The sequence below is a fragment of the Centroberyx gerrardi genome, chromosome 11 (genome assembly GCF_048128805.1).
Source record: "Centroberyx gerrardi isolate f3 chromosome 11, fCenGer3.hap1.cur.20231027, whole genome shotgun sequence".
Classification (NCBI taxonomy): Eukaryota; Metazoa; Chordata; class Actinopteri; order Beryciformes; family Berycidae; genus Centroberyx; species Centroberyx gerrardi.
Window position 1 is genome coordinate 20,731,885 of NC_136007.1, and position 24,376 is coordinate 20,756,260.

Sequence of the window (24,376 nt, forward strand, 5' to 3'; positions counted from 1 at the left end):
AGAGAGAGAGGGAGAGAATGACAAACTGATCCAAACACAAAACACCATGAACAGAAAAGCTGAGCTCCAGCCTGCTGACCCCTCAGGATGCCTCGAGCAAAGGCCAAGCATCTAGAGATCTGTATATCTACTGATTTGAATTCAACACTTTCCAGTACTGGCCGATCTATTCTCCTTTTGGTTTATAAGATAACAAATAAGATTATACGACAGGGAGACGGGAGAGTCTGTATGCCATGTGTCTCCAGAGGCATCAGCCTTCACAACACACTCAGATCAACGCACAATAAGAACAGCGCTCCTGGCTACTTCACTGGCACCAGTCTCCTCTTACCTCGGAAGATCTTAAACAGTGGCGCTCTTATGGCTTGAATACTCACACCATAGATTGCTGGATTAAGAATGGGGGGGAATATCAGAAAGTACAGAGACATAAACAGCTTTGTTTTATAAGGCAGGTGACTTACGTCGAATCGGCTTTGTACTATTTCAAAAAAGCACCCGATAGAGTAGTTGATTATTGCTAAAAGGTGGGGAGAGCAGGTCCGCAGGGCTTTGAGCTTGGAGTCTTTAGATGACAGTGCACATATCCTCAGGATGTGTGCATATGAGTAAAGCACCATGATGAGCTGTGGGAATGTGTATATAACCACAGACAGCAGGCCCACTATGTTAACGACAGACGTGTCTGTGCAGGAGAGTTTCACCAGAGAGTAATTGACGCAGTACAGCCTTTCCATAGTCTTCTCACAAAACTGTAGCTGAAGAGTCAAAATGAAAACAATGAGAAATGCGACAAGGGGGTAAAGCCAAGTAAAAGTAATAAGCTTATACACTCTAGTCAGTGACATGATGGAGTGATACTGCAGTGGATAACATATGGCCACGTACCTATCGTAACTCATTGCTGCCAGAATTGTAAATTCAACAATAGCATATGTATGTATAGCATAGATCTGTGTTTGACAGCAGGGTAGAGACACCTCATATGAATATGAGAATATGCTGCTCAGTAGTGCCGGCAAGAGAGCAGTGCTGCCATAGAGGCCGTTTGCAGCCAAGTTACACACCAAGAAATACATTGGCTCATGCAGTGTTTTTTCAGTATAGATCACTCCAAGTAACACCATATTTTCAACAATAATGGCAATGTAGATAATCAGGAATATGCAGAAGTACATGGGCTTCAGGTCTTCCATCCCATGGTATGCAGACAGAAGAACTGATGTCACTCCAGATGAATTTGCCATGCGAGGTAAATTTGCCCAGGGGCTGCAGAAAGCATCTGAGTTACCCACAGTATACCATGCAGTATAGTGCTTTGTATGAAAAAAAGAGATAAAATATGCTTTACCTTTGTGTGATGTCCCCTCCACCACTTCACTGAACTGACTAGCTTTTATACTCTTTACTTCTCTTCTCCTGTGAAATCAAGTCATGTGGTTTTACCAACACGCCAATGACCCAGTGAAAGACTGCAATCCACACTTATGGGGAAAGGAGTCGTGTTGATGATGTAACCTATAGATGAATCTGATTAGATTGCATATAGTAATGGCAGATAAGTAAAAATCCTATCAAATCTGATATCCTCTATTTCCTGTATTATTTCTTTAAATGTTAAGATGAGTTGCAGGAATTTTGTATAGACTGCTAAAACTGTATAGGTAAAATATAGATAAAACTTTCTCTGGCATGGGAAAATACTGAAGTACCAACATGAACAGCACAAACTGCCTTGTGTTTTTTATATTCTTATATAACAAACTCAGTGTTTGTTGAGAAATACGTCTTGTTACTATAACTTAACAGTTATAATATAACAGTATAATTTAACAGCACTGCACTAATATTAAAGTTTGATGATATTTACATTGTTTTACATACTAGTTGCCTCTGCCCTGTTTACTCAGTCAGTGCCACTCTGCGTTAAGCGGAAACCTCTGAAGTAGCATGTGATCATTAGAAAGGAGAGCCAAGAACATGATCACTTCAAATGGTGCCTCTGTGATGTATTTTTGCCCTCCGGCATCAGTTTGATCTTTAAGTTGGAGAGGCTGAACACATTATGGGTGCAGCCCAAAGTACCGAGGCCTTTCACAGCACCTTACTGTAACTGTTCTCAATCCTGAAAAACTCACTCAAGTCAGCACATCTCATGCACATGTGATGCCACACTTGAGAAGTACCACTCTAACAGTGGTGTCTTTTTTCGGAGAAGCTGACTATAATAACCTTGATCTGTAGTGTAGTGAATAGCTGCAGTTCTATTTTTCAGCGTTGGCATATAGTTGGAAGTTTGACTGAAGTTGAACCTACAACTCTCAAAGAACCTGCCAACAGTTAGAAACGTGTACAAATGGCAGCCTGAACACACGATACACAATGCATCTGTATTCTACTACATTATTGTTCAGATAAAAATGTGTACTGAAGGTTCTGCAGCATGTCAGCTTTTCTTGGGTGCTGTTTGTACTGTCAACATTTTCACCCAGAGGACAAAAGCGACACAGCACCCAGCTGCACCCCTCGCTTTTAACAATCCCACAAACTAAAGCAAACAGCCGTCACTCCAAAATGACGAGCAGCTAACAATAAAGGAAGCCAAACAACCAGCAGTGCAGTGCAGTGTTTCAGCATGGTGCCTAGGGGGAATAAATGTGTGTGTTTGTGTGTGTGTGTGTGTGTGTGTATGCGTGTGTGTATGGGGGGGATTCTTGTGAGTGTGCATAGGTGTGTAGAAAGCAAACATAAAAACTGGCTTGATTAAACAATAGTATAATTTTCAAACGTTCAAATAGTTTCTTTTCTTTAAAAAGACAATACAATAAAATGGAACAGAGACACGTTCAGTAATGAAGTAACAACTTAATAGATTTTGTTTTAATCACTTGGTATCAGGATATTGAGGACAAATCCTGACAAACATTTTAGTATTGTGACTTTTCCATTTTTTTTTGTGGAAAAAATATAATGTCTGATTTGGATGTCTGATAATATCCTCAAATTTCAACATTATGTTGTATTTTGCATCAGTAAGGTGCATTCTTTGTGTTATATATTCTGTTTAATCTTAAATTGAGTCAACATATGAGTTTCACATTGATGTAAACTCAGTGTTAATATTTTTTTTTAGAAAGACTAAAAAGACAAAGTCTGTCTGTAAGCTATGATCCAGAGTTTTATTGCTTTAGTGTTATCTGATTATAACAGTAGAAACACGACTGCTGATTTCACCTTTTGGAATAAGTCCTTTGTTATCGGTTTTGGCCTGGATACCCAGAATTGATCAATAATATTGCCAATAACCCGTCTTTACACTTGTTGTTTCATCACAGTTACATCAGATAAGGCAGGGTCATTTTTGCTCTGTCCTATTCTCCAGGTGTTGTTCCCAGGCCCAGGACGGTCTGAGTCTCAGTCCTGAGGAGTTCCTAATTGCTTCCAAAGGGATGGAAAACAATGTGTATCATTGACCTCTAATGAACGTGTTTATCCATTTACCACGTGGTGCCGTGGTTCCTGTTAGCCTCGCTGATTCCCAAGAGAGAGATAAAGAATTCCAAAAAGTGAAAAACACCATGCAAAGGAAAAAGGGTTGACTGTTTGCATCAGGTTTGAACGTGTGGACAACAGTGTGGCAACATAGTTAAGGCAATGTGATAATTATAAAAATACTTAAAATACTTGCACTAAACTAAACTAAACTAAACTAAACTAAACTAGACTAAACTAAACCTTTACTCTTTATGTTTTCGTTAGGACAAGCAATACATTTTACACTGTGCTGATAGAAGTGGAAACAAAAAAGACTTGCTGTAAAATATATGGTTTCTCACAAGAGGCCGGGCATGCATTCATGTATTCATAAACCTGCTCTTTAACATACTCATGCAACATGATTACATATAAATTTCAAAATAAGACAAAAGTCCTATCATCTATGTGCTACTGTTCTGTTGAACATCCATTAGACAGTCCTACCCATAAACTACAGTTTTAAGATAGTAATAGCTAATTTACTGCTAATTTATACTAACCAATGCAACTCCAAAACAGCAGTTGAGGGGCAACTGATGTTCACCTGTGTTCAAATGTATTTGACCAAAAGACTGCACTATAAATGTATTATTCATAATCCATTGGTGAAGCACTAGTAAACAAAAATATATTTGATTGCCATTACTAAATCATTGCAGGGGCTGAGAATAAGGAGAGAGCAGTATAATCAGCAGAACAAACAGCAATCATATTTGAGTTTGCACTGCATGCAGGATAATGCAAGAAAGATATGAAGCACATAAAATGTGCATAAAAATTCCCTTTCACAATTCCCAGTTTTCCTTAATGTTCAACAAAGTTATTGATCAGAAACATGGTTGCAATGATATTCGCCAGTTTCCTTAGTGGTATAAGCACTTCAACTGATCCAAATGAAATTATTGAACACTGAAAATGTGGTTTATTTGATAGCATTCCTGCGTTATGATCCAGTATACAGTGGAGAGTGAGATGGGAGAGGGAGAGAGAGAGGGAGAGAATGACAAACTGATCCAAACACAAAACACCATGAACAGAAAAGCTGAGCTCCAGCCTGCTGACCCCTCAGGATGCCTCGAGCAAAGGCCAAGCATCTAGAGATCTGTATATCTACTGATTTGAATTCAACACTTTCCAGTACTGGCCGATCTATTCTCCTTTTGGTTTATAAGATAACAAATAAGATTATACGACAGGGAGACGGGAGAGTCTGTATGCCATGTGTCTCCAGAGGCATCAGCCTTCACAACACACTCAGATCAACGCACAATAAGAACAGCGCTCCTGGCTACTTCACTGGCACCAGTCTCCTCTTACCTCGGAAGATCTTAAACAGTGGCGCTCTTATGGCTTGAATACTCACACCATAGATTGCTGGATTAAGAATGGGGGGGAATATCAGAAAGTACAGAGACATAAACAGCTTTGTTTTATAAGGCAGGTGACTTACGTCGAATCGGCTTTGTACTATTTCAAAAAAGCACCCGATAGAGTAGTTGATTATTGCTAAAAGGTGGGGAGAGCAGGTCCGCAGGGCTTTGAGCTTGGAGTCTTTAGATGACAGTGCACATATCCTCAGGATGTGTGCATATGAGTAAAGCACCATGATGAGCTGTGGGAATGTGTATATAACCACAGACAGCAGGCCCACTATGTTAACGACAGACGTGTCTGTGCAGGAGAGTTTCACCAGAGAGTAATTGACGCAGTACAGCCTTTCCATAGTCTTCTCACAAAACTGTAGCTGAAGAGTCAAAATGAAAACAATGAGAAATGCGACCAGGGGGTAAAGCCAAGTAAAAGTAATAAGCTTATACACTCTAGTCAGTGACATGATGGAGTGATACTGCAGTGGATAACATATGGCCACGTACCTATCGTAACTCATTGCTGCCAGAATTGTAAATTCAACAATAGCATATGTATGTATAGCATAGATCTGTGTTTGACAGCAGGGTAGAGACACCTCATATGAATATGAGAATATGCTGCTCAGTAGTGCCGGCAAGAGAGCAGTGCTGCCATAGAGGCCGTTTGCAGCCAAGTTACACACCAAGAAATACATTGGCTCATGCAGTGTTTTTTCAGTATAGATCACTCCAAGTAACACCATATTTTCAACAATAATGGCAATGTAGATAATCAGGAATATGCAGAAGTACATGGGCTTCAGGTCTTCCATCCCATGGTATGCAGACAGAAGAACTGATGTCACTCCAGATGAATTTGCCATGCGAGGTAAATTTGCCCAGGGGCTGCAGAAAGCATCTGAGTTACCCACAGTATACCATGCAGTATAGTGCTTTGTATGAAAAAAAGAGATAAAATATGCTTTACCTTTGTGTGATGTCCCCTCCACCACTTCACTGAACTGACTAGCTTTTATACTCTTTACTTCTCTTCTCCTGTGAAATCAAGTCATGTGGTTTTACCAACACGCCAATGACCCAGTGAAAGACTGCAATCCACACTTATGGGGAAAGGAGTCGTGTTGATGATGTAACCTATAGATGAATCTGATTAGATTGCATATAGTAATGGCAGATAAGTAAAAATCCTATCAAATCTGATATCCTCTATTTCCTGTATTATTTCTTTAAATGTTAAGATGAGTTGCAGGAATTTTGTATAGACTGCTAAAACTGTATAGGTAAAATATAGATAAAACTTTCTCTGGCATGGGAAAATACTGAAGTACCAACATGAACAGCACAAACTGCCTTGTGTTTTTTATATTCTTATATAACAAACTCAGTGTTTGTTGAGAAATACGTCTTGTTACTATAACTTAACAGTTATAATATAACAGTATAATTTAACAGCACTGCACTAATATTAAAGTTTGATGATATTTACATTGTTTTACATACTAGTTGCCTCTGCCCTGTTTACTCAGTCAGTGCCACTCTGCGTTAAGCGGAAACCTCTGAAGTAGCATGTGATCATTAGAAAGGAGAGCCAAGAACATGATCACTTCAAATGGTGCCTCTGTGATGTATTTTTGCCCTCCGGCATCAGTTTGATCTTTAAGTTGGAGAGGCTGAACACATTATGGGTGCAGCCCAAAGTACCGAGGCCTTTCACAGCACCTTACTGTAACTGTTCTCAATCCTGAAAAACTCACTCAAGTCAGCACATCTCATGCACATGTGATGCCACACTTGAGAAGTACCACTCTAACAGTGGTGTCTTTTTTCGGAGAAGCTGACTATAATAACCTTGATCTGTAGTGTAGTGAATAGCTGCAGTTCTATTTTTCAGCGTTGGCATATAGTTGGAAGTTTGACTGAAGTTGAACCTACAACTCTCAAAGAACCTGCCAACAGTTAGAAACGTGTACAAATGGCAGCCTGAACACACGATACACAATGCATCTGTATTCTACTACATTATTGTTCAGATAAAAATGTGTACTGAAGGTTCTGCAGCATGTCAGCTTTTCTTGGGTGCTGTTTGTACTGTCAACATTTTCACCCAGAGGACAAAAGCGACACAGCACCCAGCTGCACCCCTCGCTTTTAACAATCCCACAAACTAAAGCAAACAGCCGTCACTCCAAAATGACGAGCAGCTAACAATAAAGGAAGCCAAACAACCAGCAGTGCAGTGCAGTGTTTCAGCATGGTGCCTAGGGGGAATAAATGTGTGTGTTTGTGTGTGTGTGTGTGTGTGTGTATGCGTGTGTGTATGGGGGGGATTCTTGTGAGTGTGCATAGGTGTGTAGAAAGCAAACATAAAAACTGGCTTGATTAAACAATAGTATAATTTTCAAACGTTCAAATAGTTTCTTTTCTTTAAAAAGACAATACAATAAAATGGAACAGAGACACGTTCAGTAATGAAGTAACAACTTAATAGATTTTGTTTTAATCACTTGGTATCAGGATATTGAGGACAAATCCTGACAAACATTTTAGTATTGTGACTTTTCCATTTTTTTTTGTGGAAAAAATATAATGTCTGATTTGGATGTCTGATAATATCCTCAAATTTCAACATTATGTTGTATTTTGCATCAGTAAGGTGCATTCTTTGTGTTATATATTCTGTTTAATCTTAAATTGAGTCAACATATGAGTTTCACATTGATGTAAACTCAGTGTTAATATTTTTTTTTAGAAAGACTAAAAAGACAAAGTCTGTCTGTAAGCTATGATCCAGAGTTTTATTGCTTTAGTGTTATCTGATTATAACAGTAGAAACACGACTGCTGATTTCACCTTTTGGAATAAGTCCTTTGTTATCGGTTTTGGCCTGGATACCCAGAATTGATCAATAATATTGCCAATAACCCGTCTTTACACTTGTTGTTTCATCACAGTTACATCAGATAAGGCAGGGTCATTTTTGCTCTGTCCTATTCTCCAGGTGTTGTTCCCAGGCCCAGGACGGTCTGAGTCTCAGTCCTGAGGAGTTCCTAATTGCTTCCAAAGGGATGGAAAACAATGTGTATCATTGACCTCTAATGAACGTGTTTATCCATTTACCACGTGGTGCCGTGGTTCCTGTTAGCCTCGCTGATTCCCAAGAGAGAGATAAAGAATTCCAAAAAGTGAAAAACACCATGCAAAGGAAAAAGGGTTGACTGTTTGCATCAGGTTTGAACGTGTGGACAACAGTGTGGCAACATAGTTAAGGCAATGTGATAATTATAAAAATACTTAAAATACTTGCACTAAACTAAACTAAACTAAACTAAACTAAACTAGACTAAACTAAACCTTTACTCTTTATGTTTTCGTTAGGACAAGCAATACATTTTACACTGTGCTGATAGAAGTGGAAACAAAAAAGACTTGCTGTAAAATATATGGTTTCTCACAAGAGGCCGGGCATGCATTCATGTATTCATAAACCTGCTCTTTAACATACTCATGCAACATGATTACATATAAATTTCAAAATAAGACAAAAGTCCTATCATCTATGTGCTACTGTTCTGTTGAACATCCATTAGACAGTCCTACCCATAAACTACAGTTTTAAGATAGTAATAGCTAATTTACTGCTAATTTATACTAACCAATGCAACTCCAAAACAGCAGTTGAGGGGCAACTGATGTTCACCTGTGTTCAAATTCCCCATTTTATTGCATGAAAACAAGGTCACCAGTCAGCCAGTGGGTGTGCTGGTTCTGATGCTGGAATTTGCCCAGAGACAACAATGTTAAGGTCAGTGTTTGGAGGGGCGAGGGCTGCATGTGAGAGCCTCACTGTAAAGGATTCATCTCTGTATTTTTGACAGAAACCGCATGATTTTGCTCCATTAGGACCTCAGTACTTGACAACATTCATCATCCATCTTGTCATTATTATTCCGGGGGAAAATAAATCATTAAAGCCCCTTGGAAGCCATTCAAATGCATATAGGCTGCAGTAAAGACTTGACTGAGCCTCTTAATAGAATATACTATGAGTCTTAAGATCCATATGTGTCATATTTGAAGCGGATTTAATGAATCTGAGTGACAAACAGTGAGCTTCATAAGAGATAGACAGGAATGTTTTTTCTGCTTCATGCTCTCACTTTTGCTATTATTTTGAATTTGAAATAACAGTGTAACTATGAGTTTAAAGGGCTGATTTAAACAAATTTGGACAGACTGAGATTGTACTCAATACATTTTCAGCATGCAAACATAAATTGTACTGTGCAAGATATTTGTAGATGTATGAAATCCATAAATATAACCAGACTCAGGTTCTTTTTGAATCTTTGTTTTTCATTTGAATGTGTGTCTGTGAGATTTCAGCTGCCACTCCACTTGGCACTAATTTATTCTGAGGATTTGCACAGTTCACGGTTGCTTGGTTCAGGATGCACACCGCAGCGCTCCCAACGCTGTGAGGAATACCGGTTACACTCTGAAACCACAGATAACTGGGGAACCGTACGTTACCTTCCCCTTTGGTTTGGTACTGTGATGTGTTGTTGCCTGCAAAGGCCTACAAGTGAAAAAGTAGATCTACTGAATAAGGCTACAGCAGATTTTAAATTGGTAAGAATAAATACATTTCTAACAGCCATAAACAAAGACTTGTAACAACCTTATCAAGTTAGCAGGACCTGGATGGCCTTGTGTGTAAACCTCCTGGAATATAATGCTTCCAGTGAGGTATAGGAGCGTGTGGCAGGTGTTTTGGGACATTGAATTTAATGAAGACAATTTCATCTAATTTAATTTTCACTCTTTACGATGCAACTGTCACAGGTCATATAGGCTCTTACACGACTGATTTGCTGAGGATGTACCAGACTTTTGAAGCTGTTAAAAGTCCCAATTTATTATCTGCTAATTAATTTCTTTTCAAATGTAATAAGTCTCAGGACAAGAGTAACATGCCTTGTGATGATAAAAAATACAGTTAAGTTAGTAGGGTCTGTCTATTGGACTGTAATTGACAAGAGATTGGAGGGATTTCCCCATGATGCAAATCTGAGGTTACAGGCATTGCAGTGTGACACTAAACCTGCTGCCAAACTGACTGATTTAAAGGTTTGAAACAGTTGTTTAGGGAGATCAAGATCTCATTCAGTTGTGAGGCTTTAGCTGGAGATAAATCGAGATCCTAAATTGCCTGTAACAGTGAATAGATTTTTGAAAATGTAAAAGTTGTACATCTGGCTGCTCAAACACAATACAGTTTGTCTATCTCTTCGTTACGCAGCCCTGATCAAACATTTTTATCAATGCATGAATACAGCTCCGGTAAGGATAACAAATTAACCCACAAATTTAGAGCATTTTTGTTTATTTATGCCAACCTAAATATGAAATGCTTATTTACAGTGCACAGTTACAATCCCTCACTCATGTCAGCTCAATATGTAACATTCACCGTTCATAATGCAAGGCTATTTCAATCGTCACAATGTTAGGAATTTTTAAATTGTCCCGTTTATTATAAGCCTAAAACCTTTCTATGTTATCATTTTAAGCTTTATAGAGATGGAGAGTGCAAGGCCGGAAGAGAGTACACAAGAAACTGAGAGAGGATCAATTACATCATCATCCTCCCATGATCCTCTTTACCAGAGTGTCCATGACTGAGAACAACCACAGCATCAGAAGACAGACGTCAGAAGACAGTTTTCACAAACAATCTGAATTTCTGACATGTAAAGACATTTAATATGCAAACACAGAGACATGTAGACAATAATTAGTGTCCACTCGGTAACGGATTATTAATGAATAAAATGCATAATCAACAAACCTTATTAGTAAATATGACATAGTATAAATGCAGTTGTTTTCAGTATACAGTGTATATAGTATATATTGTTGTGTATCTATCTTCAAAACTGTCAAATGCACGCTACTTCTGAGTAAACACTAAATCAATTAATGTTATCAAATTCAACAACAGTCTATAGTACTCATATGCTTGGTAAGTGAAATAAGCATTTTCATTTTGCATTTCCAAATCTAAAACACAACTTCTAATTACAAGTTCTATAGTCTTGGCTTGCCTGTTGTCCTCAAGGTTGTATTTTCCTAAAAAATCGAAAACAATTTTTCTGGGAATGTTAGTCATCAGGTTATGGGAACGCTGATTGTTTACTGTCTGTGATTACAGCTGATATTGTTAAAAAACAAACAAACAAAAGGAGTCTGAATTAATTATTTATCATCATGTGCATTATCAAGTCAAAATAATAGCAAATGTCAGTGTGATGGATAATAGTTAGTTTGTACTTAAGCTGCAGCCAATGTCTTTCTTCTTTTTGGTCGCAGGCTCTTACATCTAAAATATAGTTTAAAAAAATGAACTCTTATGAGTTGAGTTCCAAGGCCATACAGCACTGGGTTTGCAACCGATGGAATTATGGCAAAGTATATCGACATGAAGATCCGTGCCTCATGGGCGATGTGACTCACGTCAAATCTACTTTGAATAATCTCAAAACAGGAACCGATGGTGTAGTTTGCCAAAGATAATAAATGTGGGATACAAGTTTTAAGAGCTTTAGCTTGAGATTCTTTTGATAATCGTTGGCATACTCTGAGAATTTGCACATAAGAGAAAAAAATCATCAGTAGCTGAGGGACTATTAGGAACATAATAAGCACAAGTCCCACAATATTAATGTGAGGCGCCTTCGAACATGAGTTTTTGACCAGTTCGAAATTCACACAATATAATTTCTGTATGACTCTTTCACAGAATTTCAGCTGTAAAGTTAAGGAGAAATGAGTGGCAAAAAGAATGAGTGGGTACAGGCATGCCAACACAACCAGCCTGCTCACTTTTGAAACAGACATGATGCTGTGGTAATGCAGTGGGTAACAGATGGCAACATATCTGTCGTATCCCATAACAGCTAAAACACAAAATTCAATACTTGCATATGTGTGTAAAAAATAAATTTGAGCCATACACCATTTCAATGTGATCTCATACGTCTCGGATGTAAGCATGCCCAAAGTTGCAGGCAGTAACGCAGTGCTACCGTATATTTCATTCATGGATAAAAAACACGTGAACACATACATAGGTTGATGCAGTTCCTTCTGTCGATATATAACAGAAATCAGCTGTATGTTCAAAATGATGATGATGAAATACAGCAGGAGAAATACAGTGAACTGCACATATTTGTAGTTTTCCATGACTGCATATGCAGCCAATGTGAAAGTCGTTACTGAAGCATTGTCCATACTTCAGTTAAATTCTGAAAAGAAAAAAAAGACATAGATCACACTTAGTTGCCAAAAGTTAAATACATTAAGGACATGACTGATCATTTTAAAATATGGTCGACCAAAGCAAACTTTTCATAGAAGCTGATTAATGCCACAAAAGAAAAAAAAGAAAACACTTTTTAACACAAATGTAAAATTCTAACGGGTAACATTTTAATTTTGAAAGTTAATTCAAGGATTAGATGGTACCTGTGTCACCTAGAATTCACACCAACTTTCATGGTTTTATGAAGCCAATATACTATTTGAGTTATTGGTGTGTTTGTCAGTGTTGCTGGTACAAAGTACAGAGACACACATTTAGAAAGCTTGACTGAGTCTACAGTACCTGGATGGTCCTCCTCTCCATGCAGGGGAGTGCGCCAGTCAGGCATGGACGGCCTTTTAATACCAGTCATGGTGGAGGAGTGGGATGTTGATGTCACTGGCTAAAATGTGTATGACTCATTATTACCGTGAATGTGTTTCTTGTTACCAAGGTTACCAAAGTGTGTTACCACTCCTTAACTCCTTGACTATGGCGAGCCCCTAGGAAGCGCAACATCACACGACTGATGTTGTATTAGTGGGGCGGCATAGCTAAACATATCATAACAATTGTTCATTTTGTGATAAAAGCACCAAATTTGGCAGATGTGTTGATAGATATATTGAGAACAAAACTGGATATTGGGCCATCACAAACTTGCACCCTGGTGGCCGTGGCAGCCATTTTTCAAAATGGCCACCAGCGGTTGGTCAAACTTTCCTATCCCATTGGACCCACATGCAATAACAGACATAATCTAGATCCTAGTAACCCTGAGAACCAAATAAAATACTCACTCACAATTCTATGGACTTTTAGAAAGTAATTGGTCATTTCATTATATTATGTGTGTTCATTATATTATATCACTATATTATTATATAGTGCCGTGAATCAGTAAAAACAGTTCTCGTAGTATTATTTTGTCAGATGGTGGATACTAGAGCAAACATTGTTTTTTTTTATTTAGAAAAGTACAGAAGCACATAAGTAACATACCTATAATTATGTAGAATGTTGACGTCTCATTGATAAATATAGTAGTAGTAGTAGTAGTAGTAGTAGTAGTAGTAGAGTATTAATACTAGTACAAGTACTATAGTACCAGAAAGAGTAGTACTAGTTGTTCTAGTAGAATTTATTAGTTCTAAAATATAAGACGTTACTGAATCTGTGGTGTTTGTATTATTGCAGGTCACATAATAATCAAGATGGTGGTGGTGGTGGTGACTAATTGACTGTCAAAAAGGTTTCTGCTAAAAGACACAGGGTGTCCAACACCCTCGACATCTTCTAAATCACAGCCTGCAAACAAGATAAACTGGGCACTGTGTGTCATCTGCCAACAAGACCGTAATGAGATGCTGACCGACCCAATGCTGATGAAGAGGAAAGAAGCTGGGAGCGCATACACGTCGTTAGCTGAAAGTCTCCTGAAAATGAATGAACTGAATGAACTACCCAGAAATATAGAGATAGAGAAACTAGATGAAGGTGAGGGGCTTGAAGCTGCTCTGGTTGTCAACAAAGCTCGGTGGCATCAATCGTGCAGGCTGGCCTTCAACAAGACAAAGGTTCAACGGGCCGAGAAGAGAGCTCTGAAGAAATCTAGCAGTACAGGCGACGATGACACCATTGCAGGCCCAAGTAAACGCACCAGGGGACGTACTTCTAGCACTGAGAAACCAGCACAGGAAGCACTCTGTTTTTTCTGTTGCAAGCCAGCTGGCACTGATGGTTTACATGAGGCAGCAACGTTTCAGCTAGACAACTGAGTTCGGACATGTGCAGAGCTCTTAGAGGACACAGAACTGCTGGCTCGACTTAGTGCAGGAGATATGGTTGCACTTGATGGGCCTCTACAACCATGCCAGAAAACACAAAACTTAAGAAATGCGGGGAACCGACGAGTAAAAAGTGCTATCAGGAATCGCTTTTGCTGAAGTTGTCATGTACATTGAGGAAGCACGCCTTGATGACAGCACTGCACCAGTCTTCAAGCTGGCTGATCTGGCTCATCTGTACAGGTTGAGGATGGAGCAGCTTGGCATTAAGCTCGATGCTAGAGTGAACACTACAAGATTGAAGGAAAGACTCTTGGCTCAGATCCCAGACCTGCAAGCTCAGACCCAGGGGCGGGATGTCCTTCTTGCATTCTCTGATGACATTGGTGCAGCCCTGACCAAGGCATGTGAATGGGACAGTGACAGTGATGCTGTGCACCTGGGCCGTGCTGCGAACATTGTGCGTCGCCACATGTTTGATGAGCTGAAACCCTTCACTGGGTTTCAAGAAGGCTGCCAAAGAGACTCTGTGCCGAACCTACTGCTGGCACTGGTAAACATGGTCCTTGAAGGTCCAAGCATCAGAGACCAGAGTGAATATCCAGTGATGTCAGCAGCCCTAACCGTCGCACAACTGCTAAAGCTTAACAGCGTCAAGCACAGGCGGCTTGATGGACCCACAACATCTGCCAATGTCAGACACAGCACTGCTCAGGAAACACCTGTACCGATGTATATAGGCCTGATGGTCCATGCCCAAACCAGGAAGAGGGAACTTGTGGACCGGCTTTCACATGTGGGTGTCAGTATCACGTATGACCGTGTGCTTCGTCTGTCAGCCCAGCTAGGAGAAACTGTCATCCAGCAGTTCCACAAGGAACAGGTGGTCTGCCCCCTAAGATATGTGGTGACGTCTTCACAACTGCTGCGGTTGATAATATTGACCATAACCCTAGCTAAACTACCTCAAAGGAGTCCTTCCATGGCACAGGTATCTCACTCCTTCAACACCCTGCCTTTGCAGGTCAAGGAGTTGACCGCAGCATTGTGATTGTTGGAGGTTCTGCAGGCCAAAAGACAGTGGGCCATTTGCCAAGCTACTACACAGAAGTTCCACCGGCTGTCAGTAGCACCACGAAGGCACCTGTACCACCTAGCACCGTGGCATCTCTGAGCAGGGAGAACTCTGACCAGAACATCAAGGAAGAGTACTGCTGGCTAGAAAATGTGCGGAAGATTCTTGCACTTGCATCTGATGATGAAGAGAACTCTGTGAATTAGAGTGTAGACAACATGTCCTGGGCTGCATACCATGCAAGTCACCAGCCTGCTGGAAGAAAAGTCATCTGCCCAAGTGCCCTACTCCCCCTGTTCCACGAGAGTGCCCACACGGTGGCAATGATCAAACACTCGATGGACGTAGTCAGAAAGGCTGTTCAACATCTGAATGCTGGGCAGACACCAGTAGTAACGTTTGATCAACCCTTATACGCCATTGCCAAGCAGATCCAGTGGAAGTGGCCAGAGATGTATGGGGAAGACAAGTTTGTTGTGATGTTTGGCGGCCTGCATATAGAGATGGCAGCTCTGAAGACCCTGGGTTATTGGTTGCAAGGCAGTGGCTGGGTTGAAGCACCGGTACAAGCGGAGATCACAACAGCAGGCACTGCCGACTCCTTCTTGCGTGCAGCACATGTTGCTCGTACCAGACGTGCCCACCAAGTCACAGCGGCTGCATTATACATCCTGCAGTATTGGGCCTACATTAACCATGACACAGATACAGAAGATGAGCCTTTGGGGTTTGACGAATGGTGCTCAAAGAGGGAAGATAGCTGCCCTCAATTCCAGTACTGGGCAGTCATGGCATTGGAGTTGTGCTTACTGGTCTATGTGCGATCCCTGCGGCAGTCCTCCTTCAGCATGTACCTTGATGCTCTGACAGAACTTGTCCCCTGGTGCTTTGCTCTGGACCATACCAACTATGCCCGCTGGATCCCAGTTCATCTCCGTGACATGACTGAACTACCAACAAGACACCCAGATGTTGCCAAAGAATTTAATGCTGGCAATTTCACCATTCAGAAGACCAACCGGGTCTTCTCTGCAATCCCCATCGATCAAGCACATGAGCAGAATAATGCTTACATCAAGAGTGATGGAGGGGCGGTAGGTCTTACAGACAACCCTAGTGCCCTCCGGCGGTGGATGGTAGCTGGCCCTGAGGTTACAGCGCTGATTGAGGACTTTGAAGATGCACACCAGCTCATGGGAAGACAAGATGTGGTGCTCCACCATGACCAGACAGCAAGTGTGCAGAAAGCATTTAGGAAAGATGTCTGCTCACTTGTCAATTTAATGGAAGAACTGGGCAACCCATTCGAAGAGGAGAGCGAAGACCTGCTTGTCCTTGACAGCAAAGAGATTGCGGATCCATCGGCAGTGGAGACTGTTAAGAAGGCACAGAAGATTGGCCAACAACAGTTCCAAGCATTCACAAAGGAATGTCTTGTGGAGAGAACAAAGCCCATTGATGACACAATCCACCACAACTGGTTGAAACTGTTTGTTGGCTCAACGACAAAGACGGAAAGTAAGGAGAAGCAGCAGCTAACATCAATGAAAAGTGATGTCGAGCTGTTCTCACGACTCTACATTAGCTGTCAAACGAGAGATGGAAACCTGGAAGACTTCTTTCAGCATGAGAACCAAGCATGGCCACCAGCGCTCTCCAATGGAGGAAGATTATGACTTGGGACAAAGAGTGATCTTCTGACATGCCTGGAAGACCTGCCTCCAGCTCAGACTAAAGCCCCTGATGCTACCTGTGTAGTTCTTGATGGAGCTGCCATCATTCAGATGATGAAGCCAGCAGGTGCCAAGACGTTTGATGAATATGCCCAGCAGGTATTCATCCCATATATCTCTTCTCAGCTGCGCAGTGTGTCACATGTGGACCTCGTTTGGGATACTTACAAGGATGACTCCCTGAAAGGCACAGCAAGAGCCAAGCGCGGAAAGGGTGTAAGGAGACATGTGGTTGGGAAGGCTGCCATACCAGGAAACTGGCAGAACTTTCTGCGGGTTGACAGCAACAAGGACGACGTTGCCACAAGCATCAAAATCCTGCCACTAGCTGATCTCTTGTGGCTGCAAGAGTGGTTGCAGAAAGCGCTGCAGGTGCAAGAAGCCTGCACTTCAGTGCACAGGCCTCTGCTTCTGTGAGGGAGAATGTGCCAGCTGACTCTAAGATCTCTCATTTACTCAAACATTAAAGTGCAATGCCATGGTCCATGGCAAGTTGTCTTGCCGTGATGGACAATTAACATGTGTTACGGCCCTGGTGTAAGGGAAAACCAGGACCCAACACGTTCGGTGCCCCCCCCCTCTTCCCACTCCCAAAAATGGTCAGCCACACCACAATCAATGTTCAAAATGTAGCACTGCAGTCATGCCAACCTGCACAGGGAGGTCTTGGAGCGGGGTTGGAACACCAGCTTGCTCACCCAGCCCAGCTCCACCTGCAGGAGCTGGCTCACCAAACAGACCCCTTCCACTCAGCTCCTCATGCAGTAGCTCTTTTAACTCCTTTTTCCTGGCATGTAAAGGCACTTGCACATCAAAGAAATTTGCAATCAACAAAAGATCAGCTTTTCTACACCTATCCAATTTGCCTTCAGTAGGATTAGTGGCAAAATCATCTAACTGAAACTCCATTTTGCCACCTACACAAAAGAAAAGGCTGCCAACCAAACAAGCAGAGACAAAAAGACAAATACTTACTTGACGCGCCGACGGACAAAAGAAAAAGCGGACGAGCCCCCAAAACATGTTACGGCCCTGGTGTAAGGGAAAACCAGGACCCAACACGTTCGGTGCCCCCCCCCCTCTTCCCACTCCCAAAAATGGTCAGCCACACCACAATCAATGTTCAAAATGTAGCAGTTTTATTTTCTTTAAACTTCAGAGCAGAGCCATGCCCAAAACAACAAACAAAACAATCCTAATTCAAAAACCCTAAACTTCCCTAACAAAAGAAATAAAGTTAAAACAAAAGACAACGCTCTAACCTAACTTCTACTCAAACAAAACAGGAGAAAAATGACAAAAGAAAGGGCTTCTCACTCCTACTACTTACTGCTACTTTTAGTAAAGAATATTTACATCATAGAAAACAGATTCCACAGTTTTACAAATGATGTCTAACACATTCGGGCGGGGTCTACATCAAAACCCACAACTTAGGTTTACTCACAATGTTACCTGCTAAAGACACACACACACACACAGCTCAATGCTCTAGCAGGGCGGCCTCCATTATTGGAAATGGAATGGAGCAAGAGAGAGAGGGGGGGGTGGAAGGTTGGCCTCAGCTGGTTTAAATCCTCCCTGGTAGCCAATCAGCCAGCAGCAATCCCGTCCCCTAAGCCAATCCAGGAGAACACCAACACCTGAATCAAATCACACACACTGGAATGCACACACTGGAATGCACACATTGAGGAGAGAAGAGAGCCGTTAACCCACACAAACATAAACACAAATGACCAGAGTCATAACACATGATCAAGATGTGTTCATAGAATGGTTCAAATAGTATACAGCAATTACACTGGTCTTTTCAAATAACTTAAGTAGCATAGTTAATGGCTTCAGTACATTCACTGAACATTGTTACATGGCCTATGTTAATACGTAACTGTACTCGCTACTGCTACGGTTGAATCCAGTTATCACTATAACATGTAGAGACAATCTCACCATTTTGTTGGATTTCTTTCATTTATTATTGCCTTACATTGTAATAAAACATATTTTTCACTTTAACTTGTATGTAAATAATATTTGTGGTGCTGAAAACATGGAAACAGCAGCTTGGGGGTGGCCAAAGTGTTCTATGCCAGTAACATGGTCATCAGAATGCCAATCTGCAATGGCCCAATATCCAGATTTCTTCTACATATATTAAGCTACATATGTACCAAATTTGGTGCTTTTATCACAAAATGAACAATAGGTTAGCTATGCCGCCCCACTATTTAAGACTTTCTTTGTAAAAGGTGTAACATGGCACATATGAATGACAAACTGTCATATTAATATTAATTTAGCATAATTTCATTCTTTTGCACTGAACTGAAGGTGCTGATTTCTTTGCACGTTGTAACAGATGACATAACTATGTCACAAATTCTGACTTAAGGATTGAAAAATTCTTGAATGTACCATTTAGCTTTTATGAAGCCCTTTATAAGATTGTAAAACAAAATTCATACTGAGTGTTGAATACATTAATGGCAGCAGCAACAAAGGACTGCTTGAATGTGGTTGTTTTGATTTTGCGCTGCAGTATTCTGCCTCTCTGACTCAATTTGTTTTTTGGTGTAGGGATGAGTTCAGTCAGAATAGAGTGGATCTTATTTAAAATAAGGTCAGTGTAGAGCTGAGCTATTGGCACCTATTCAATTCTATCCTGCTTGCTGTCTTTATTATGCTGGAGTTTTCTTAGAGTTTTCTTGGATGCTCATGTTCCCAAACACACAAATCAAACCGAAAGTCAGAGCACTCTGTAATACAGACTTATAAAAAAGTCCCAGGACATTGTAGTTGACATTAAAACTGTTTAGCTGTCGCAAGAAAAATATTCTTTGCTGCAGTTTTTTTTTTATTTGGATGCTGCGCTCTTGAATTTGAACTTTGACCTTATCAATCTCTATCCTTAGACTCTTTCTACTAATTCACCACCAATGTGGGTGAGAGGAACAACAGACTTATGTTTAAAATTGATAACCATGTTTTTGGTTTTATTAACATTGAGCTGAAGATAATTGTCAATGCACCACTGAATGAAATTTGCTATCTCTTTCTCAAAACGATCACCATCAGACTTTAACTCGCTAATGCTGTATCATCCACATGTTTAAAAAATATATGATTTGGTTAAGAAACTTGTCTTCATTAGTGTACAAGGTCTATAAAACAGGTGAGAAGACACGGCCCTGTGGTGCTCCTGTATTCATTGTTCTCGGAGATGACAACACAGAATTAAGTTTTATTTGTTGGCTGCAAAAGCATCAGAAAATTACCCAGCATGCAATATTGTCTCAAACAGGTAATGGAGTCAAGCGATTAGCAGCCAGTTTGGCACGGCTGAGAGGATCAGCCCCGCCAGCAGATGGCGATCAGATATCAGGGAAATCAGAAGCATTTGGGACATGACTGATGTTTACTTATACTGACTGATCTCAAAACGTAACTTTTCACATACTTTTCCTTAGAACTTTTGAACATTCTGCTAATGTCTTCCTGATGTCTCCTGCCCCAGAAAAAAATACAAAACTAAAAAAACAAGAGAAATGTATCTGGTTTTCAATATATTATTTTTTTGCTTTTAGACCTCAGGTCATGTAATATCTTGGCCTCACTGAAAGATTCACCTTGACCCACTCATATTTAGGCCAGTGTAGATTATATGTGGTATATAGAAATCAAAGACATCTATGTTTTAGAGCAGTGATTCTCAACCTTTTTCATATCAATGACCGCTAATTTAGTGCATATTAGGGCCACAGACCCAAATCTGAGAATATTTGGTAATGCTTTATTTAAAGCCCGCTAATTACGGTGTAACTAGTTTGTAATTATGGGGTAGGCCTACTAATAAAATAACAATGCTGTAGTTACAGGGTAACAAAACAAGAAGTCAGGCAATTAAGGGGTAACAATTTTGTAATTATGAGAGATTTATAAGGTGGTTATGGTGTAATTGTTTTCGTATTATTTCATTACTGCATACTTAAAAATTAATTACAGGGTACAATAACGTAATTAGAGGGGACAAAACAAATGTTAACCGTGCTTAAAGGTTCATGCACTGGAAAAGGCCATTGTAAAGTGCTACCCATGTTTCTATTAACTACATGTGTTGATGCACAGGTTGATCTGGAAAAAATAAATTCTATACCTGAAAAGCTGAATTGAAGATGAATAAGTTTTATTTTATTTTCCTAAAGTATCCCCTCAGATATGATAGTAGGTAGTAGTAATAGGTAATAGTAATATATAGTAGTAATAGTAGTAGGTAGTAGTAAGATTAGAGTGAGCTAACTTAAGATAGCTTAAAACAGTGAAAGTGCAATAGGAATTAGCAATTAAATGTTTTCTGCATAAAAACATAAAATACGCTACCTTAATACAAATTCCAAATATTCAGTTATGTGTTTTATAGTCATGTGTAGTTTATAAACCATGTACGAAGTGAGACATCTCTGTCATCAAAGTTTACTGGTGTCTGAGCTTCATCTGATGAATCATAATGCAGCTGGACAGAATGCAGCAGAGTTCAGAGAGTTTAGAATGTCAGTGTCTTAAAGGAGCGATTGACCTGAACACAAACACAGACTCACAGTTTCATCTCTGATCGCTGTTCACCTGCAAATTGAGACAGAAAACTCAAGTTGCATTCATTTGGAGAAACATCAACAATATCTACCTTTTAGAAAGGAAAACATGGAGAGTGATTTCCATCTTGGTAAGCCACATGTATTTATTACTGTATGTTTTAACAGGAAAAGATTAGTACAGAGGATTTTGCTGAACAGACAAACAACAGACAGTCAGGATAGATTAGCGTAGACTAGTGTTTGTGTTGAAGGATTTACATTTGTGTCCAGTTCTTCCTTAGTTTGATTTACATTGTAAATTCAGTTAGATTTGTTGTTGAAACAAAACTATGATGAAAGGCATAAGATGAAGCTATGATGAAGCATGTTGACCTTGAATGAAGCTACATCAGGTGGCCTTATGTTTATTTGATTATTAAGATGTTGCCATTGCATTTCTTTTAGCATCCATGCAAATGGTTGCTCGACTCAATGCCCTTAATGACGATCACCATGAAAACATCAACTGCATGTTTGCGAAAGTCCTGAATAAGGAGCAGTACCTTTATGCTGAAGCCTCTAGTTTCTCTGGAGTTCCTGCTGAGCTCGACTGTGACCTTTCACCTCAGTCTGCTGTTGGTCTCAGCTCCAAACCTGCTTGTGGATTTGAGAGCCTCAACATATGGGAACCAATAGCCAGCACAGCTTCATCAGCATGCAAACTTGTCTTGGATGTGGACAAAGGAGACCTTCCTCCCACAGAGAAAGAGTCTCCTCTCATGACCAAAGACACAGTGTTAGGTGCTGGAGCATCCATCCACCCAGCTCAGCATGTTGAGGCTCAGTCCAACCTGCTCCACCTTGTTGAGGCTCCATCCCATGAGGCTCAAATGACTGATGACTTCAAAATCATTGAGAGATTGAGGCTGCTTCAGCACTCCCCCTTTGGTTTTGACGATGACTACCACCTGGAGGCAGTTGGAAAGAGATACACATCTGGATTTGTGGCTGACTGCTGCTCACCCTGTGGATCCACTCTGGACTGCCTGGATGAGTGGGAGCCACTGGTCAAATCCCACTTTGACTTGGAGAAGGAGGGATTTGATGAGGAGCTCCTCTACGCTTCATCACATCTCTCTAGATTTGTAGTTGACTGCTCCCCACAGAATGGGCCGACTCTGGACCAGCTTGACAAATGGGAACCTCGTCAGCAGCACTGATTCTCACCTGATGCAGTTCCTCTCAGTCCTCCTGGAGGAGGAGGAACTTGGTGAAAAGCACATGAATGCTTCCTCAACAGTGAGTTCTACATTTATGTCTGCCTGCGCTGCACACCATGCCCCTACTCAAGATCATCTTGATGAGTGGGAGCCAATCGTCAGAGCTGATTCTAGACTGATGCTGTTCCTGCAGGACTTGGAGAAGGAGGAAGAACAATGTCCTTTCATCATCAAGAGGGAAACGGTCAGCTCTTGTGCACAGATTGAGGCCGCTGCTGAAAGCTCTGTCACCGTCCTGCATCAACCTGAATGTTGCGAGGGAACAAAAGTCACTGTCCTCTCTGCTGGACCTGACAATATCTCCACCTCAGAGGAGGCTCTCCCCGTCTCTCTTGCTGAAAACACCCTGATTCACCTGCTTCAGGAAGGATCAACCAACCTGCTTCAGGAGTCCCAGGCTCCAGCCATCCAGGTTGAGGTCAAAGCTCCACCAAGCCTTGTGGTTGAAACTGTAAAGGACACCAAGGATCTGTCCGGTCTGACCCTGGAAAAGACACTTCCACCTGTCCAACTGGTCAAACCTACAGGACCTCAGAGTTCCAGTGCCAAAGACACTCTGTCGACAAAACCAAAGAAGAAGAAGAAGCGTGGCTTCTTTTCTTGGCTATCCCGCATATTCCGGGGGAAGAACAAGAAATCTGCAGACAACATGGCTGCAACAGCAGAGACGCCGCTCCAACAGACCTGCCAAACAGAAGCAGATGAGCCAAAGCCCTGCTTGAACATCCTCTCACCTGCAGTCCACTTCTGAACTCCTGTCATCTTCCTATACACTTTACTGAATTGAACAACTGAATCAATTTTTTTCAATACATTTATTTGCACACTACTGTTATAGTGTCTTTTCAAAACACACCTTTATTCCTGTAGTTATGGGTAACCAAGCAGTGAAAGTGTAATGGAATTAATAAATATATGTTGGCCATTAACATTTTCTATACCTCTATTACTAACAATATAATCAATATTTATTCTAAATGTGGCTGTGTTTTTACTGAGAATCCATTTTGCTTTTAATATACCACTTGTTTTCTGTAAACAAACAAAAACAAACAAAAACACATAAAATTGTCATTATTATGGTAACGCTTTATTTTACAGGCCGCTAATTACAGTGTAACTTGTTTGTAATTATGGGGTACTAGTGAAATAGCAATCCTGTAGTTACATGGTAACAAAACTATATAGCATACACAAAAAATATGGAACTTCAACACACAGTAACAGACTTAAGTGAACATACAAGAGCTTTATTGAATGTAATATACAGTATGTTGAGATGAAATATCAAATATGTCAATTTTATAATATAAAATGTAAAATATAAACCTTCATAATCATTTTACAAAACAATTTAGTGTCTTAATACTTACTCCATAACTACAAGGAACAAGCACCAATAACATTTGTTTTGTCCCCCCTAATTACGTTATTGTACCCTGTAATTATTTTTTAAGTATGCAGTAATTACAATAATACACCATAACTACCTTATAAATCTCTCATAATTACAAAATTGTTACCACTTAATTCCTGGACTTCTTTGTCACCCTGTAACTACAGCATTGTTATTTTATTAGTACCCCATAATTACAAACTAGTTACACCATAATTAGCGGGCTGTAAAATAAAGCGTTACCGAATATTTTTATTG

At 40.4% G+C, this 24,376-nt stretch overlaps 3 protein-coding genes across 3 annotated transcripts; all 3 read right to left on the reverse strand.

The window, feature by feature from the left end:
* Window positions 1–305: 305 nt before the first annotated feature.
* LOC139925302 (olfactory receptor 51G1-like) lies at window positions 306–1,250 on the reverse strand. The gene has a single exon (XM_071916624.2). It carries the CDS (start codon window positions 1,248–1,250, stop codon window positions 306–308), a length of 945 nt encoding a protein of 314 aa, XP_071772725.1.
* A 3,578-nt stretch (window positions 1,251–4,828) lies between these two features.
* Window positions 4,829–5,773, reverse strand: LOC139925300 (olfactory receptor 51G1-like). Its single transcript, XM_071916623.2, has one exon. It carries the CDS (start codon window positions 5,771–5,773, stop codon window positions 4,829–4,831), a length of 945 nt encoding a protein of 314 aa, XP_071772724.2.
* Window positions 5,774–11,240: 5,467 nt separating this feature from the next.
* Window positions 11,241–12,203, reverse strand: LOC139925299 (olfactory receptor 52E4-like). Its single transcript, XM_071916622.2, has one exon. The coding sequence runs from the start codon at window positions 12,201–12,203 to the stop codon at window positions 11,241–11,243; it is 963 nt and encodes a 320-aa protein (XP_071772723.2).
* Between the last annotated feature and the right edge of the window lie 12,173 nt (window positions 12,204–24,376).